General features: G+C 37.0%; 1 protein-coding gene across 5 annotated transcripts; it reads left to right on the plus strand.

The window, feature by feature from the left end:
* The first annotated feature begins 10,147 nt into the window (after window positions 1-10,147).
* Window positions 10,148-18,078, plus strand: LOC107782390 (RAF-like serine/threonine-protein kinase 20). Of its 5 annotated transcripts, none has more exons than XM_075236524.1 (10): window positions 10,148-10,311; window positions 10,419-10,539; window positions 11,076-13,541; window positions 13,628-13,729; window positions 14,016-14,168; window positions 15,476-15,639; window positions 15,786-15,933; window positions 16,117-16,236; window positions 16,311-16,398; window positions 17,247-18,078. In XM_075236524.1, exons 3-10 carry the CDS (start codon window positions 11,151-11,153, stop codon window positions 17,411-17,413), a joined length of 3,333 nt encoding a protein of 1,110 aa, XP_075092625.1. In that variant the 5' UTR covers window positions 10,148-10,311; window positions 10,419-10,539; window positions 11,076-11,150; the 3' UTR covers window positions 17,414-18,078. The 5 variants fall into 5 exon arrangements, with proteins under 5 accessions (XP_075092625.1, XP_016458759.2, XP_016458758.2 ...); XM_016603272.2 differs by having other exon boundaries at window positions 10,171-10,311; window positions 11,002-13,541; XM_075236523.1 differs by having other exon boundaries at window positions 10,171-10,311; window positions 11,069-13,541.
* The last annotated feature ends 268 nt before the right edge of the window (window positions 18,079-18,346 follow it).

Genomic DNA, 18,346 nt, shown 5'->3' on the forward strand with positions numbered 1-18,346 from the left:
TAATGACCCGACCGGTCATTTTGAGAGTAATAGCCCCGATCCCCTGTTTAAGTTTCCCCCGTACCTTTTTCTGCTTAGGTGACTTGTTGGGAGGTTTTGTTTTTGGTTTCGGAGTATTTTGGGACACTTAGTCCCTAAATGGAGATTTAAGCCTTAGGATTTGGACCGTAGTCAGAACTATATGAAGATGATTCCAGAATGGAATTTCGTCGGTTTTGTTAGCTCCGTTAGGTGATTTTGGGTTTAGGGGCGTGTTCGGATTGTGTTTTGGAGGTCTATAGCTCATTTAGACTTGAAAAGGTGAAAGCCGAATTTTTGGAGTTTTGGACCGGTAGTGGAATTTTTGATATCAGGGTCGTTTTCCAATTCCGGGAGTTGAAGTAGGTCCGTAATGTTGAATAGGACTTGTGTGCAAAATTTGGGGTCAATCGGACGTGATTTGGTTGGTTTCAACGTCAGTTGTCGAATTTGGAAGTTTCAAGTTCTTTAATTTTGAATCGGAGGATGGTTTGTGATTTTAGCGTTAGTTGATATGATTTGAGGGCTGGACTTAGTTCGTATGGTATTTTATGATTGGTTGGTATGTTTGGTCGAGGTCCCGGGGGCCTCGGGCGTGTTTCGGATGCTCAACCGGTCATTTTTGGACTTAAGGAGTTGGCAGTTTTTGCTGGTGTTCTGCAGCTAGTTTCCTTCATCGCGATCGCGTGATAATGCTCACGATCGCGTAGAGTAATTGGGAGACCAGCTGGGTTATCTCTTCGCATTCGCCAAGAATGGGACGCGATCGCGTAGGTTCGCTAGGTTATGCATCGCGAACGCGTGGGCTAGGCCGCATTCGCGAAGAAGAAATAAGGCAGTAGTGGAATTGGGTGTTGTTCTTCGCGATCGCATGAGGTCAGTCGCGATCGCGTAAGTATGAAGAGCTATTTCATCGCGTTCACATGGAGAGTTATGCGTTCGCGTAGAGTAAAATAATGGGGCAGCAAAGTTGTTCTTCGCGATCGCGAGGGTGTTTCCGCGATCGCGATTAAGGAATCACTGGGCAATGTTAAAGTCTCCAAAACAATGGGGGTTTTGCCATTTTATCAAAAACATGAGTTGAGAGCTCGGATTTTGGACGAGGTATTGAGAGATTTTCAGAGATATCGATTAGGTAACGATTCTTAACTCCTTTATGGTTATATTTCATTAATCTATGGTTGATTTCATCATTTGATTTCGGATTTTTGGGGTTGAAATTGGAAAAAATTTGGAAGAACTTCTTCAACAAAGATTTTGAGTTTTGAAGGGGATTTGTGGTCGGATTTGAGTAAATTTTATATGGTTAGACTCGTGAGCGAATGGATGTTCGTATTTTGTGACTTTTACCCAATTCCGAGATGTGGGCCCCACATGCGATTTTTGAGCTAATTTCGGATTTTTTGTTAAAAATGTTGATTTCGTTAATTAGATGAGTCTATTATTGTTGTATTTATGATACGTAATTGCTTTTGGCTAGATTTGGGCCATTCGGAGCCGGATATTCGTGGGAAAGGCATAGTGACCGATTAATTGAGCTTGACTCAAGGTAAGTGGCTTGCCTAACTTTGAGTAGAGGAAATCCCCTTAAGATTTGGAACTATTGTGATATGTGAGCACTGTGTACGTGGGGTGACGAGTACGTACACGGGGTAGTTGTGGTAAAACCCGATTTTCTTACTGAGCAGCAACATGTTTTCCTGTTATTTTGAGTTATACCATTTTTATGAGTGCTAATCTATTTTCATTCTTAATCGAGTTATTCCAATATGTGTAGCTATCATGTTTAGTCTAATACAACATGTCTACGTGTCTTAATTATATATGTGAATTCTGTGCAACATGCTTAGTGAATTTCCTACTTCTTCCCTGACTGGTACTTAGTCTAAATCGTAAAATTTTTGTGATGTAGTTGTATTTCTATCGTTCGCGCTGCATATTTACTTTGAGACTACGAAATGGTATTACGGGAGATCCCCCTGTACTGCATATTTACTTTGGGACTACGGAACGGTATTCTCGGAGATCCCCATATACTGCATATTTATTTTGGGACTACGGAACGGTATTCCGGGAGATCCCCCTGTCTTGCATATTTACTTTGGGACTACGGAACGGTATTCCGGGAGATTCCCCTGCACATTTACGTTTGGGACTACGAGACGATATCTCGAGAGATCCCAGGTTGTGTTTCTGTATACTGAGCTGTTATCTTCTATGATTTCATTGCTGTTAACTTCAGCCTTTATTTTATTGTGGTATTACACTCTATATTATTTTTATTATATATTTACCAGTAGCCCTGACCTGACCTCGTCACTACTCGACCGAGGTTAGGCTTGGCACTTACTGGGTACCGATTGTGGTGTACTCATGCTACTCTCTGCACATGATTTTCGTGTGCAGATCCATGTGCACCTTATCAGCCGCACTATCAGTGAGCCGGGACAGCTTTGGAGACTTCAAGGTATATCTGCCGCGTCCGAAGACCTGGGAGTCCCTTTCTACTCTATCTCATATCCATTATCTTCTGTATTTTTCCTTGTTAGACTCTGATGTATAGAGATACTAGATTTTTCCTTCTGTAGTTTGTGATTCACGATGTTCCGGGTTTTGGGATTTGTTGTGTAATTTTGAATAGTCGGTTAAATTTTTATTTTTATTTCATTATTCCGCAAAATGTTAGGCTTACCTAGTTGTAGAGACTAGGTGCCGTCACGATGTCACGCGGAGGAGAAATTGGGTCGTGATAATATAGTACAAAATCTGATCCCCATTGTGCTTACTGTACATTTTTATTGCGGTCCGCACATTTCCAAGTTCCGCGGTCCAAATTGTGCAGCCGCACTTTAATGTGACTGCGCTGCCAAGATTTAGTAAATTGAACATATCTTTCTGTATAAATATCCAAATGATTAATGGTATACCTTTCTGGTAACTAGACTCAAAGGGCTATAACTTTCGTTTTTGAATCATCTCCAAATTCATTCTATATTAAAAGATATAAGTTTCCAAAGTCGGACCATCGAACTTGAAAATCTCCTTTCTGCGGCCGCGAGAGAAATTCTATGGACCGCACAATTTCAACTACGGACATCACTATTTCAACTGCAGTCCGCACAATTATCACTGTCTCCGTATTTTGGGAGTTTGCGGATGCACATCCACACTCCAAAATGTGCCCTCGCACTTCAACTGTCCCAAAACATCATCAGAGTGCCGAAATACCCAAACTCATTCAAAACTCACCCCGAAACTCACCCAAGCCACTCGGGACCCTGTCAACCAGTCCCGCAACATAACGTGGACCTACTAGAGGTCTCAAATCACGTCAAACAACGTCGAAACTACAATTGGCACCTCAATTCAAACTTATGAGTTTATGAAATTTTCAATTCTATAACTCACGCCGAAACATGTCAATTCAATCCGGAATAATCTCAAATTTTGCAGGTAAGTCCCAAATGACATAACAGAGCTATTCCAACTCTCCGAATCTCAATCCGAGTCCGATATCGATAAAGTCAAATTTACGATCAAACTTTGAAAATCTTTAGCCTTTAGATTTTTAGGTTCCGTTAAATGGCGATAATTTGAGTTAGGGACCTCGGAATTCAATTTCGGGCATACGCCCAAGTCGAAAATCACGATACGGACCTATCGAAACTGTCAAAATACCGATCCGGGTTCGTTTTCCCAAAACGTTGATTAAAGTCAACTTAATTGAGTTTTAAAGCTCTATTTCACATTTTAATCAATTTTTCACATAAAGACTTTTCGAAAAAATTTACTACGCACGCAAGTCGAGGAATACTTCAAGGTGCTATTTGAGGTTTTATAACAAAGAAATAATTATTAAATTTAAAGATGAACTATCGGGTCATCACACAAGCATGCATAATTAGCAAAGGAGGTCGAAGGCTAATATATATATATATATATATATATATATATATATATATATATATATATATATATCTACAAGTTATTTTTAATTTAAGCGATTGAATTGACAACTATTTAGGTTAATTCTGCTAAATTAGCTAAATAATACAATTTTTTTAAACTTTTGAAAATGGAGTGTGTGACAAATATGTCAAGATTAAATGACTTCTACTAAAAGAACTACATTTAAATAGAGTAAAATAGAGAGTAACTCACAATTTTCAAGCAAAAATAAAAATAAAAAAATGGGGGCACCTCTTGAAAATGTTAGTCAAAAAATCAAAATCCATTATTAGTGAGTGTGGTAAGATGGGAAGGATCTTCCATCTTAATTGGAAATCTCGATTTGTATTATATGAATAATTTTTTGAATAAAGAACGTTTTTTTCCTTATGTAACACAAACAAAGCTTACCGAGGTAGTCGAGGTTATCGATGATATAATTCTTGATAGGAGGTGTAGACACTGAAATTTTAACAGATCAAGATAAATCCTAAATTCAAGACAACTCTTGAAATATTAGGAGTCTATTACGGTTACTTAGTGTCTACTTTACCCAAACCTTAATTCATGTCTATAAATAAGGCTACATGTGTCCTTCAAAGACGATCTCAACAATCCCCTAATGCACAAAGAGATAAAATATACGATCTCGAAATTTCATAAAAATTCATGGAATATTCATTAGAGATCAAAGACATGTCAAATATGTCTTGCTCAAAGTTCTAGCAACATTCAAGATCCGAATGGAGTGTTATTATATGCTTCTTGATCATCAAATACATCAAGAAGATGCATATCATCCTACGTTCCATAAATACGCCGCTAAAACCCTCGAATTATGGATAACAAATTGGAGGGAAGACTCAAGGGATAAACAGAGTTGTAACCTGCAATGTTTATCAATAAAATCTTTTTTTTCTTTATAGTTGTTTGTGATTGCAGTTTTATTTTTATGCAAAAATTTTAATCCAAACAAATTGGCACGCTCAGTGGGGCCAGTTCTGCCCTTCATCTCTTCCTCCTCCAAATTAAAAATTTCAAGTTTCAAGATTATATGTTGCGATGGTCGGGTATTTCAAGTCTTGTCTTCAAGTTTCAGCAATCCTACACCTCGATAAACCTTGAAGTAGGGGGCATTTGTAGACAGTAAATTTTAACAGATCAAGATAAATCTTAAATTTAAGACGACTCTTAAAATATTAGGAGTCTATTAGGGTTACTTGGTGGCTACTCTACCCAAACTTTAATTCATGCCTATAAATAAGGCTACATGTGTCCTTCAAAGACGATCTCAGCAATCCCCTAATGCACAAAGAGATAAAATATACGATCTCAAAATTCCATAAATATTCATGGAATATTCATTAGACATCAAAAACATGCCAAATATGTCTTGCTCAAAGTTCTAGCAACATTCAAGATCCAAATGGAGTGTTGCTATATGCTTCTTGATCGTCAAATATATCAAGGAGATCCATATCATCCTACGTTCGAGAAATATGCCGCTAAGGCCCTCGAATTACGGATAACAAATCGGAGGGAAGACTCAAGGGATAAACAGAGTTGTAACCTGTAATGTTTATCAATAATTTTTTTTTCTTTATAGTTGTTTGTGATTGCAGTTTTATTTTTTTGCACTAATTTATTGCAAACAAATTAGCACGCCCAATGAGACCAGTTCTGCCCTTCATCTCTTCCTCCTGCAAATCAAAAACTTCAAGTTTTAAGATTATATGTTGCGATGGTCGGGTATTTCAAGTCTCGTATTCAAGTTTCAGCAAGCCTACACCTCGACAAACCTTAAAGTAGGGGGCATTTATAGACACTGAAATTTTAACAGATCAAGATAAATCCTAAATTCAAAATAACTCTTGAAATACTAGAAGTCTATTAGGGTTACTTGGTGGCTACTCTACCCAAACCTTAATGCATGCCTATAAATAAGGCTACATGTGTCCTTCAAAGACGATCTCATCAATCCCCTAATGCACAAAGAGATAAAATATACGATCTCGAAATTCCATAAAAATTCATGGAATATTCATTAGAGATCAAAGACATGTCAAATATGTCTCGCTCAAAGTTCTAGCAACATTCAAGATCCAAATGGAGTGTTGCTATATGCTTCTTGATCATCAAATACATCAAGGAGATCCATATCATCCAACGTTCGAGAAATACGCCGCTAATTTCCTCGAAATACGGATAACAAATCGGAGGGAAGACTCAAGGGATAAACAGAGTTGTAACTTGTAATGTTTATCAATAAAATCCTTTTTTTCTTTATAGTTGTTTGTGATTGCAGTTTTATTTTTCTGCATAAAATTTATTCCAAACAGGAGGGAGTAGATGTCGAGAATTATGATAGAAAGCCAATAGATAGTCAACGTTTTTCCTTCTATTACTACCTTATGTTACTTCTACTTCGGTACTATTATTATCTTGTTGTTATTACTACTTCTTTTTCCTTAACTTATTCACTACTACATTTCATTTTCTAAACTGATTTGTTTATTATTTGTTTTGATAAAGAACGTTTTTTCTTATGCAACACGAATTTACAGTAGTCAGTGTCACAAAGCTTACTGAGGTAGTCGAGCTTATCGAGGACATAACTCTTGATAGGAGGGTGTAGAGGTCGAGAATTAGGATATAAGGTTAGTATGTAGTTAGCGTTTTTCCTTCCCATACTTGTAGTTTTACTATTATTCTCGTATTTTTTTTATTCTTAGATTGTTTATTATTACCCGATGTTTCATCTGCTTTGATTCTATTATTATCCTGCCGTTGTTATTACTTCTTTTTCCTTGACTTCTACACTACTGTATTTTCTTTTCTAAACTGATGTGTTTATGTTTGCCTTGAGCTGAGGGTCTATTAGAAATAACTTCTCTACCTGCATAAGGTACGGTAAGATCTACGTGCACATTATTTTCTTCAAATCCCACCTGTTGTTCTTGTAGTATCATAAAGCAAGTACAGTCAAACCTCTTTATAACAATCTTGTTTGTTTCGATATTTTCTGGCTGCTATAGTGAAGTATTGTTATAAAGGACATATATTATAATATAACATAAAAATTAATTTTAATTTTTTTTATTTTTATAATAAATGATTGTTATATAAAGATGATATTATACAAATATCTATATCATACACGAACACGAAATAATTAAAAAAATAAGAATAAAGGGTTATGTATATACTTTTTCCGAGTGTATAGCCAGTTGATTTCATTTCATGAACAAGAGGCAGTCGACCTCGCCTCTGTTTTTATTCACGAGAAAAATGGCCAAATATAGTCTCAGTTCCACTTCCACGGCGAGCGCGTGACATTAGCTCTCTTTGCCCTTGTGGCCTTGTGCGAGGAAAATGACTGCAATCTATCAAATCGGACTTTCAAATGCAAATACCACACGCGCCACTTCCAGCCGCAGATAAACGCAACTGCATGTGTAGTCTTAGACCTCTGGAAATATTAATTACCGTTTTAATTTTATATGACTATGTTTAAATGGACACGCTCCACTTCCAACCAAAAGGTTGTGAGTTCGAGTCACCCCAAGAGCAAGGTGAGGAGTTCTTGGAGGGAGGGAGCCGAGAGTCTATCGGAAACATCATTTCTACCATAGTATAGGGGTAAGGTCTGCGTACACACTACTTTCTCCAGACCCCACTAGTAAAATTATACGGGGTTATTGTTGTTGTATGTTTAATTGGACATATATGATATTAATAACATAACTTTTGACACGTACTAAAATGATAGTTCAGTAAATTCTTACAATGTTTAGGTATATTTAAATTATTTTTATTATGAAAAATATTTAGTAACTTTGGTGCAACTTAAAACGTCTTCGCAAGAAAATTATACTATGAAAAGACCAATGCAGCAGAGAACGACCGCATGAATCGAAATCCACTTATTAAGACAGACGCCCGAAAAAGAAAGGCTTCGCGTTCGAACATTGGTTGATCTTAGCTTAACGTGCTAGCCGCTGCTTCATTTCGTATAGTGATAACGTTTTCTCTTTCTTAGCGCTCCGTCCCCCTTGTATAGTAAGGGCTATTTTGGTTGCGCGGCTTTCTCTTATAGGGTGACTTGACTCAGCGGTTAGAATATCGCTTTCATACGGCGAGAGTCATTGGTTCAAATCCAATAGTGGGTAATTGAATTTCTTAACATAAAACTTTAGCGGAACAACAATGATTTTTTTTGAAATATATAAGTATTTTGCACGTTCGAATATCAGCTGTGACAATCTAATATTTTTTTGAAATTTCGTTGTTGCCTTGAACTCGATTCTAAGTTGTCAACAAGTCATTTCAAGGCTAATTTAAAATAGTATGAAATGATGTACTGCATTAGTTGTAAGTTTGTACTTTGTAATTCACTTCAATTTAATATAGTATTAAATGATGTACTGCATTTGCTTAGTTAACTCCAATCTATCATCGTAATATCTTGTCCAATTATTTTCGAGCAAACCTAGTATACAGTACTAACTTATTAATTACATAAGTTGACTCCAATATTGTATTATAGCTTTAGACCCCAAGCTGGTCAATAACCTAGCTATCAATTTAGTGTGCGTTTCTAACATGTAATTTGTGATAGTTTATGAATCTACAACATAATAGGCTTACAATATTAAGATCCATTTAGTTTTTTTTATTTCCGGTATGGATTCAAATTAATCGAGCAAAATAAAAATTGAATTAATCGAGCAAATCGTATACCAAACATTGAATGAAAAAAAAAATCAACTTAAATTTAAAGTGAATATAGGAAATTTAACCTATATATGTTGAAGACCAATTCAAAGTTGGAGTAGAAAATCTAAATTGTTTAGGATTTGACATTAGTTAATTTATTTAATTAATATCTGGATAAGATTTGTAGTCAATATTACATAGAAATATATTTTTCAATATCGGTTTCGTGCTATTATAAATAAGAATGTTGCGAGCTATTTTTCGTGTGAAGTATTGTGTGAAAAATTATAGAGAATATTTAAAGGTTATTTTCCTCCCTTATAAATTGACTACGTGCTCTAATGTGTATGACATGCATTGCTGATTGTACTACTTTCTTCAGTCTTGGTCTAGAATATGATCTTAAATATTAGGGATTCAAATGTTATTCTAACTTAATATTAAAGCCAAACTTAGACTTTAAGTTAAAAAAAAATTTAATCAACATGTTTTGACATTATAATATATACATTGTTATTGTACATTTCTTCACGTCAATCTACCATTATGGATCATAATACTACCATTTCAAAATGTGCCTAATGTTAAGATCCAAATATTCCTCCAACTTCAACCTTTGATATTTATTCATTGCTTTTCAATTCACAATTATATCAAAAATATCGTGATTTCAATATTCCGTTCGAATAAAACTTTGCACCACAATTTAAGCATGTGATAAATTATTTTAGGAAAACCTCTTAAATCCAAGAAAGAAAAATATGTTGAGAGAAATAATAAAAATAGCCCTTATATTTCGGATGGACCTAAAATATATTCCTGATCAGTTTTATTTTTTATATTTATGAAAAGTGAATTTAGGGCCTGTTTGGCCATAAACTTTTTTACTTTTTTTTTGAATTTTTTTTCTCAGAATCAATGTTTGGCCATGAAAATCTCAAATTTCACTTGAAGATGAATTTCAGAATTTTTCGAAAATTCAAAAAACTCCAAAAAACAGTTCTTCAAAATTTTCACTTCAAATCAGTTAAAATAATTTAAAAATAGATCCAAATTGTATTCATTTCCAAAAGCAACTACATTTTTCAAATACTGTTTTCTTTAAATATTTTTTTTTATAACTTTTTTCTAGAATTTCACCGTTCTTAGGTCCAAACGCCCCACTTAGTCTCCATCAAATAGTTGCTTGATTGAAAACGACCTTGATGTACTTTCCAAAAAAATTTTCTCCAAAATAAGAAAAGAATTTGTAAAAAATTCACCAGATTTAATTTGGACCATCCATAGTGCCTATTTTTTTCTATTTTTTGTTTATTCTTTTCATCATACAAATATAATATATCCCTAAGAATATTTCAATACACGCTCCTTTAAAGCGAGTGAAAAGAATATACCTAGTCGAAGATAAATTTATGCCTCGATTCCATGTTCCCATATATTGCCAAGTGTCCCTCTACCTGGCATCACCCCTACCCCTTTTACCCCACCCTCTTTTCCCCCACCACCCTACACCAAAAAACAGAGAGAGAGAGAGAGCATCAATCATCCCAACCATGGCATCTCCTATTTCTCTCTACAATTTCACACACAAATAAATATCCTTACTTTTAATTTCCACTAGCTTTTAAGGTGACCAATAACTAGTTTTTTTGGGTTTTTTTTTAATCTACCTCTATTTGTTAATTTATTTTTTGGTTTTTAGAGATTAAAGATTAGATTTTTGGAGTTTTTTTTAGGAGATTTAATACAAGAAAGATTGAAACTTTGGTGGGTTTTGTCAAGAATTGGGAGAAAATTGAAAAAGTTTGAAGCTTTGGTGTAATCAGAATTGAGGAGGACGGGCATTTTCTTTATAAGGTAATTTTACTGATTCTTGATGCTCAATTTGGGTTATTTGATTCATTTACTGAATTGGTTTTTGAGGATTTTGAATTTTTGGGTTAATATTTTGAGCTTTCTAGAATTATTTGAGCTACAAATTTGTGCTTTTTTGTGCATATTTGTAAAGAATTGCTGAATTATGTGGGAAATTTTGTGAATCTTTTCTGGGGTTTGGTAATTTTTGCTGGAATTGTGATATTACTGATGCTTAATGCTCATTTGGGTTTTTGATTTATTACTTTAAAGGGTTTGAAGAGTTCCGATTCATTGGCTTAGTATTTTGTATGTTCTTGGATTAATTTGAGCTAAACATTGGTGATTTTAGTTGTTGAGTTCTGTTATTATTTTAAGAATTCTTGAATTTTATATTTGGTTAATATTTCTCGGGCATTGATGATTCTTGGTGGACATGGTTGTTAACTTTGTCGAACTTTCAAGTTGCTGATTTTGGGAGTGTTGAGGTGTGAGTTTGGAGTATTATGAGTTCTGATACTAACTCATATAGGATGAAGGTGTTGGAACTCTGAGTGAGTAAAGGCTGGAATTTTGATTGCTAAGTGAGAGAGCAGCAACCTTTGCTACACTCTATGGATAGCCCCACAATGACCAACCCTGGCTCACTTTGTAGTTCTAACGATGACACGCCACGCGTGAAGTTCTTGTGTAGTTTTTCGGGCAGTATATTGCCGAGGCCTCAGGATGGGAAGCTTCGGTATGTGGGCGGTGAGACAAGGATAGTGAGTGTTCCACGCGATATTTCTTTTGAGGAACTCATGGCGAAAATGAGGGAGATCTTTGAGGGGGCAATGGTATTAAAGTATCAGCAGCCTGATGAGGATCTTGATGCTCTTGTCTCGGTAGTGAATGATGATGATGTGGTCAATATGATGGAGGAATATGATAAGTTGGGTTCTGGTGACGGATTTACTAGGCTCAGGATCTTTCTGTTTTCTCACCCTGATCAAGATGGATCATTGCATTTCTGTGATGGGGATGAGAGGGATAATGAGAGAAGGTATGTGGATGCTTTGAATAGTCTTAATGAATCCCCGGAATACAGAACGGCACAACATAATGAATTTCAGATTACAGGTCCATTAGATGATCTCCACGTTGCGGAGCAGTGCTTTAATCAGATGAATCTTGATGGTAGCCTCCATAATCTGAGGAGTAACGATGCACATATGCCTCAGATCAACTTGCGTCACCTTACAATTCCACATATGGGTTTTGCTCAGCCCCAACAATCGGTTAATCAGAGGTATAATGAAATGGAGGCCCCGTGGAGTCCAGCATACTATTCTCCTAGGCAGCCGGGACACCTTGATCCACGGCCAATGTCAGATTTTCCAAATTCTCCTTCATCGTCACGGTACTATTCTCCCTACCCAGAGTTCCAAGAGAAAAGTTTTGATCGAATGCCTGAAGAGTACAGTCGTCTTCAGGTTAACCATCCATCCCTATATGATCATCAACCTCAATATACGGATAACGTACTATTATTTCCGAATGGACCTGTACCAGACAAGGCTGGCTTTCCAGGAAACATCCTTCACGGTGCTAACACATTTGAGGGGAACAGTATCTGTGAGCATTGCCGAATGACTTTTCAGCGCAATCAACCTCACCCCGATTCCTCTTGGAAGCCTGGAGAACATTCTCATTTCGATATGGTAAATGGATTCCACCAGGTTGCAAATCCTTGTGCTGAGTGCCCACCAAAAAGAGAAATGTTTCCGGTGACTGCCGATGCCAGTTTGCACCACTCATACTACCCCGTCGAACAAACTGATCCTCGTTGCCGTCAGAATGAGACTCATAGTCATGAAAGAGGGTGGAGCGTGCAGCATCAACCAAATGCTCGAGTTGAGGAACCACAGATCCATGCGTCTGGAGCTGGTAGGTCGACAGATCACTATGTTGCGGAAAATGCTGCCAATATATCACTTTCCCATAGCAATTTGATTGACGGGCATCAGGTCCTCGCACAAGGTCTTAATTATGAAGACCTTCGTCACATTCGAACTGGACGGGATCCTGTTCAGGTATATCATGACCAGGTGGTAGCCACGGGATCTCAGATTCATCTTCCCTCCATGGATGATCGTGGAGTTCGATATGGAAATCCACCTTATGCTTATGGACCAGATGCAGCCTACCAGGTTCCTCAAGCAAATATGCCTGCACATTCTTTGTGGAGGAATGTTCAAAGCCCAAGTCAGGGAGGTCCTTCGTACGAGGTTGCTAATCCACCACAGTTGGTCAATGGCTCCGCTAGCCCTGGATTTGTCAGGGGTATAATGGAAAGTAGTTCTAGGTTACAAGCTGGGATGGAGAACCAAAATGCTTGGCTTGATTCTTCACAGAAAAGGGTGGGATTTGATGGTTTTTCCGTTCCTGAATATTCTTATGTACCAGCCCAAAACTTGATCTCAAATGCTCACCCCGTGGGAAATCAGTCCATGCATACTGTGGAAGCTATTCAGGCACCTGGTGGCATTCATACATTTGCTACTCTGGAGGATCCGTCGTTAAAATCTGATTCAGAACCGTTTCTTGGTGATAGGCCAGCCTCATTGAATAGGTCTGGGACAAGGTTAAATGCTGATATGTGTGTTGGCGAGAAGGAGAGTTTTATTCGCCAGGAAGGGGAACAGCTATGTCCTTCAGTGTTGGTGGAAGGCTCTAATATGTGCAGCGGAACTCCGGTAGAAGTATCAATCAACAAAAATTCTAATAACCTTGTATCTATTGGGTCCACTTGGCTGGAAAATGCTGGAAAAGAAGGTGGTTTTGCAGATACTGAGACTAATCCAAAGGATCAGTTGGCTTGCTTACCTGATCAGATTCCTTCTGCAAAAAAGGTGGAATTACAAAGTGTTAAGGATGTAAAAGCTGAAGTCCAAGAAAATGCCGATTCCATTCACGAGCATGACACTGTTGCTAAAAAGGGGAATGAGAATGATGCAGAGTTAGCTGTGAGGGTCACTATATTATGTTATTAGTTATGTTTTATTATGTGTGATTCTATTTAAAATATAAAATACCATCTCTTGATTTACAGGATGCGAATGGGGGCTTGGAATTTGATTCTGACGACAATGTTAACAATGCCAAGATTGAGCCAACAAAGGCTGAGGAAGAAGCTATCGAGAAGGGATTGCAGGTTCTTAAAATCACTTTGTTCTGTTTCCCCTTCCCTTACTAGTCTCATGCTGACACTCTTTTCTGCATTCCCACTGTAGATTATGGGGAAATCCTTTCTTGTTAAGTTTTGATTCACATTAGTTGCTTCTTCTCTTTCCTCTCAGTTTTTCCTGAGGAGATTATAGGGAAAACCTTCTGCTTTGATTTGTTTATATTTCATTTATTTTTAATGAATATTTTGTCAGGTTTTGTTTGTTTCACACGTATTATTTGAATAAAACTGTATTCATGTTGCGTTGATATAGACAATCAAGAATGAAGATCTCGAGGAGATCCGGGAGTTGGGTTCTGGGACATATGGATCAGTTTATCATGGGAAGTGGAAGGGGTCAGATGTGGCTATAAAGAGAATCAAAGCCAGCTGCTTTGCGGGGAGGCCATCTGAAAGGGAACGTCTGGTATGTCCGTAATCTATACAATTCTTTGATTTCGAAACTTCTGGTTTGTAAGAATGGTGGATCCTATTCTTTTCACTTTCTCACTTTTGTAACAAGTATATTTCTGGGATTTATTTACCATCGGATACTTCTCCATCAGTGGCATCAGAATACTGCAAATGGTTGTAAATGTGAAGATTCATAAGCTCTTTCCTCTTCTCCTTCTGTGCTCCTGCTAAGATTCTTTTGTCAAACTTCCGTGACCCAGATTAGTAAGAAACATGACAAGTCTACTGTTTGCGATCACAGTGATTTGTTGAAAAGTGTCACCTAGATCCACTGATCTCCTAGCAAACCCCGAATTCTCTTCTGCTGTTCTAGTAATGATGAAATAGTGACGTGAACCACTGACTTTCTCTATCCAAATTACAAGGGAAGATTATTAGAGTCCATCCTTTTGTTGAGTTGGATTTGTGAGACTAAAGTTACTACTGATAAATTTTACCTTATAATAAAAAACCACAAAGTTACTACTAGTAATTGTACTATTTTAATTTTCTACTTTATTAAACTAACCTTTAAATCAAGAATTCCTAAGTATACCGACGTCTGATCTAAAGAACATACCCAGTAAGTGAATCACATTTTAGCTGAGGCGGTAAACTGTGAAGACGTTGCTGTTCCGCGAACTATATAGATATATATTAGGTAACACTGGTTCCAACTGTCAGTAAGTTATATTACACTGAGCTATAATCCTCTCCTTTTTGCCAATAGTTTTCTGTTGCAATGCGAGCATAGCTTTAAGATGACCACTCTTTCATATCATCTTTATATTGAATGTCTACACAATAAAAACCTAAAATTCCATTATTATCTTTAATGTTAATGAGGAAGAACAAGCCATTTTAGTAGGTGTTATCTGGGAGTAGGCTTTTGAGGCAGATGCCTTTATACTTCTCATACTTTCTCACTGTTCTTACTCTATCCTAGTCCTAGTATTAGGTAGTTATTGTGGATATTCACTGGAAAAGGTCAGTTCTAATATCTACACCTTCTAATTAGAAGTATTGAAATATTACTTTAGCCTTTTTCTACCCAAAAAGGAAGAAAATAAGTGGAAGAAGTTGAAAAGAGGGATTGAAATGACAATGGTCAAGGGTGGTCTAGCATTTCTATCAAAACTTCTGCTTATGACTTGAGTTCTAATGGTGAAATTTAATTTAATCCTACACTTTGCTTATAGCGCCTCTTTCTTTCATTCTGTCTTCATTCTGCAGAATTAGTCTATTTTTTAGCCGATCTTATCTTCCTCTTCTGGTCATTAGATTGCAGATTTTTGGAGGGAAGCTCTGACATTAAGTTCACTGCACCATCCAAATGTTGTTTCTTTTTACGGTGTAGTTCGTGATGGCCCAGATGGATCTTTAGCAACTGTTACAGAATTCATGGTTAATGGATCCTTGAAACAGTTTTTACAGAAAAAAGACAGGTACATTTTGCTTTCCAGTTATCTAGGAGGTAACCATCAGAGTTGGACTTCATTATTTTCGTACTTTCATTAAGTTAAAGGACATTATCAATAGTTCTAGATAGTTCGCATCTTCAACATATCTTTGATAACTATTTATTCGACAGGACTATTGATCGTCGTAAAAGGCTTATCATTGCCATGGATACTGCTTTTGGAATGGAGTATCTGCATGGGAAAAATATTGTTCACTTTGATCTGAAATGTGAAAATCTGTTGGTAAATATGCGGGATCCACATCGACCCGTCTGCAAGGTATGATGAATACTCATATTTTCTTTTAGTCTTGGGTATATACTCATATTTGTTAGGCAATATCCTTGAGCGCTACAGCGCAGTCACAAAAATGCATTTGGATTTGTGGAGTTCAGTAACACTGCAACTCTCGTACTGTAGTGGATATATGTAGCGCCTCACACTGCATTGCTTTACCTTTAGATTGGTGATCTTGGCCTATCAAAGGTGAAACAACACACTTTAGTCTCAGGAGGTGTTCGTGGCACTTTACCCTGGATGGCGCCTGAGCTTCTAAGTGGAAAAACTAAGGTGACAGAGAAGGTAAGGTTGTCCTTTAAGTGGAAGTTATGTGTGCTCTTTCATATGAAGTGATCGTTACATTTTCTGCGATGCAGATTGATGTTTACTCTTTTGGAATTGTTATGTGGGAGTTGCTCACTGGTGATGAACCATATGCAGATATGCATTGTGCTTCAATAATAGGTATATGCCCATTCTAAATACATGTTATTCTTCTTTTCTCTTTGTTCGCTAGAGAAATCAATCTCCTCTACTTGCTTGTATCACCTGAAACTTCCCTTAAAATAACCACTGAAAAAAGAACTAAGAAAGAAAGGAGACAATTCACCAAGTGGGTGCAGTATCTGTTTGAATCCCTTTCCATTTGTGACTTTCTATCAATGGTTACTTGTGAATGCTTGCTGATGGACTCTTTAATCTAGGCAGCGAGCGTCTAGGTCATATATGAGAATAGTACCAATTATACTGTACAATGCAATCGAAACGTGATTGATCATTTATGCTGTCTGATGGTTATCCATTTCTATTTGCTGTTGCGGTTGTCTTAATGGCTCTGGCATATTTTCTGTCTTTGCATGGCTAGCCTTGTGATTGTAAATAGTTAAGGAAACGGATTTGGACCTAATTCAACCCCAAGAGCTAGCTCATCAGACAAACAACCCATTCCTCAACCAATGTGGGACACAAACGCCCCCTCACTATGCACGCTCAGCACTAGACAACGACGTCTGTGAACAATATGACATGGAGGCCCAACATTGGTTAAACCAAGAATTGGGCTGAGTCTATCTGATACACTGTTGAAGTGTGCGACTATCTCATCTAAAAGCTTAAACTATTAGAGAGGTCACACTTTTAATTAATTATTTATTTAGTTATATCTTCAACACAAATTACAGTGATGCAAGGTGTCTGCTTACTATATATGGGCTGTATCTGTTATGTATAAAAACCAGTTTCCGCATTCTGGACGTGTGTAAATATTTTCATAGTACTTAGAGGGATTACTCATCTTGTTTTTTGATATATAGGAGGAATTGTTAACAATACACTGCGTCCACAAATACCAACATGGTGTGATCCTGAATGGAAAGCGCTGATGGAGAGTTGTTGGGCCCCTGATCCTGCAGAGAGGCCATCATTCTCAGAAATCTCTCAAAAATTGAGAACTATGGCAGCGGCAATGAACGTGAAATAATGCCTGTTTCAGGAGTTACCATACTCACTCCTTCCAAAACAATCAGTCGTTCACATATTGACCGAGAAAGATGAAAATAAACGGTAGCCCATGTTTCACGTCGATGTTGTTACTGTCTCCCAAGATGGCACCAAACTTTAATAAACATTTCATATATATGTTTTCCCGTCCGGTAACTTCATATGGCCTATTAACAATATGAAGTCATTGCAACACGGACGTCCTAGTGCTATATTGAAGATCATATTACAAAACTTTGAATCATACTATGGTCTTGAAGCCGAGTAGTACGTTTATGCATCTTCCGAAAGACCATCGGGGTTGGCTGGCATTTCAACTTTGTGCAGGTCTCAGCATATGTTAAGGTTATGATGATGCTGTGCAGTTCATTCAGATATTGATTTTTCTTGTTTCAGATATCTGTTGGAACTGGTAAAGCAGTGTATATAAATTAATGACAATTTACACATCCGAAGTTATATGATTTTCATTTTCTGTATTACATTAGCATACAGCCATACAGTATAAAATCTGTAGGCAGGTAAGTTGCTCACTTTTGCAATGAAGGAAGCACCCATTGCTCTACCTGGTTGAATTTTGAAGTGTAACAAGTTGTTGAGATAAGGTCCCCTTAAGTTTTATACACAAAGTTATACTCTGCACCATATCCTTTGTAATTTTATGTCCCATAGCTTCGACATATCATTTCGCCTTGTTTATTTTCAGTGCAAGAGTGCTCGATTAGTGAGGTTTTTACTCTTTCAAGGGTGATCTATTCTAGGCAAATCTCGTAGATCTCTGTCACGATTTAAGCCCGTGGCACTTGTTGTTCGCTTTAAGGCCAACATGGTTATGCCATATTGAGCTACAAAAGTGCGTGTATCATGTGAATTTATTTTATGCCTTATAAAGTACTTTACTTTCTTCTTTCAT

This window comes from Nicotiana tabacum, chromosome 18 (genome assembly GCF_000715075.1).
Source record: "Nicotiana tabacum cultivar K326 chromosome 18, ASM71507v2, whole genome shotgun sequence".
NCBI classification, from domain to species: domain Eukaryota; kingdom Viridiplantae; phylum Streptophyta; class Magnoliopsida; order Solanales; family Solanaceae; genus Nicotiana; species Nicotiana tabacum.

Excerpts from the sequence above, each read along its gene's own strand:
- LOC107782390 (XM_016603273.2), top strand. The coding sequence starts at position 11,151 with ATGGATAGCCCCACAATGACCAACCCTGGCTCACTTTGTAGTTCTAAC. Across the intron at positions 15,934-16,116 it reads CACATCGACCCGTCTGCAAG|ATTGGTGATCTTGGCCTATC; the intron begins GTATGATGAATA and ends CTTTACCTTTAG. Across the intron at positions 16,399-17,246 it reads GCATTGTGCTTCAATAATAG|GAGGAATTGTTAACAATACA; the intron begins GTATATGCCCAT and ends TTTGATATATAG.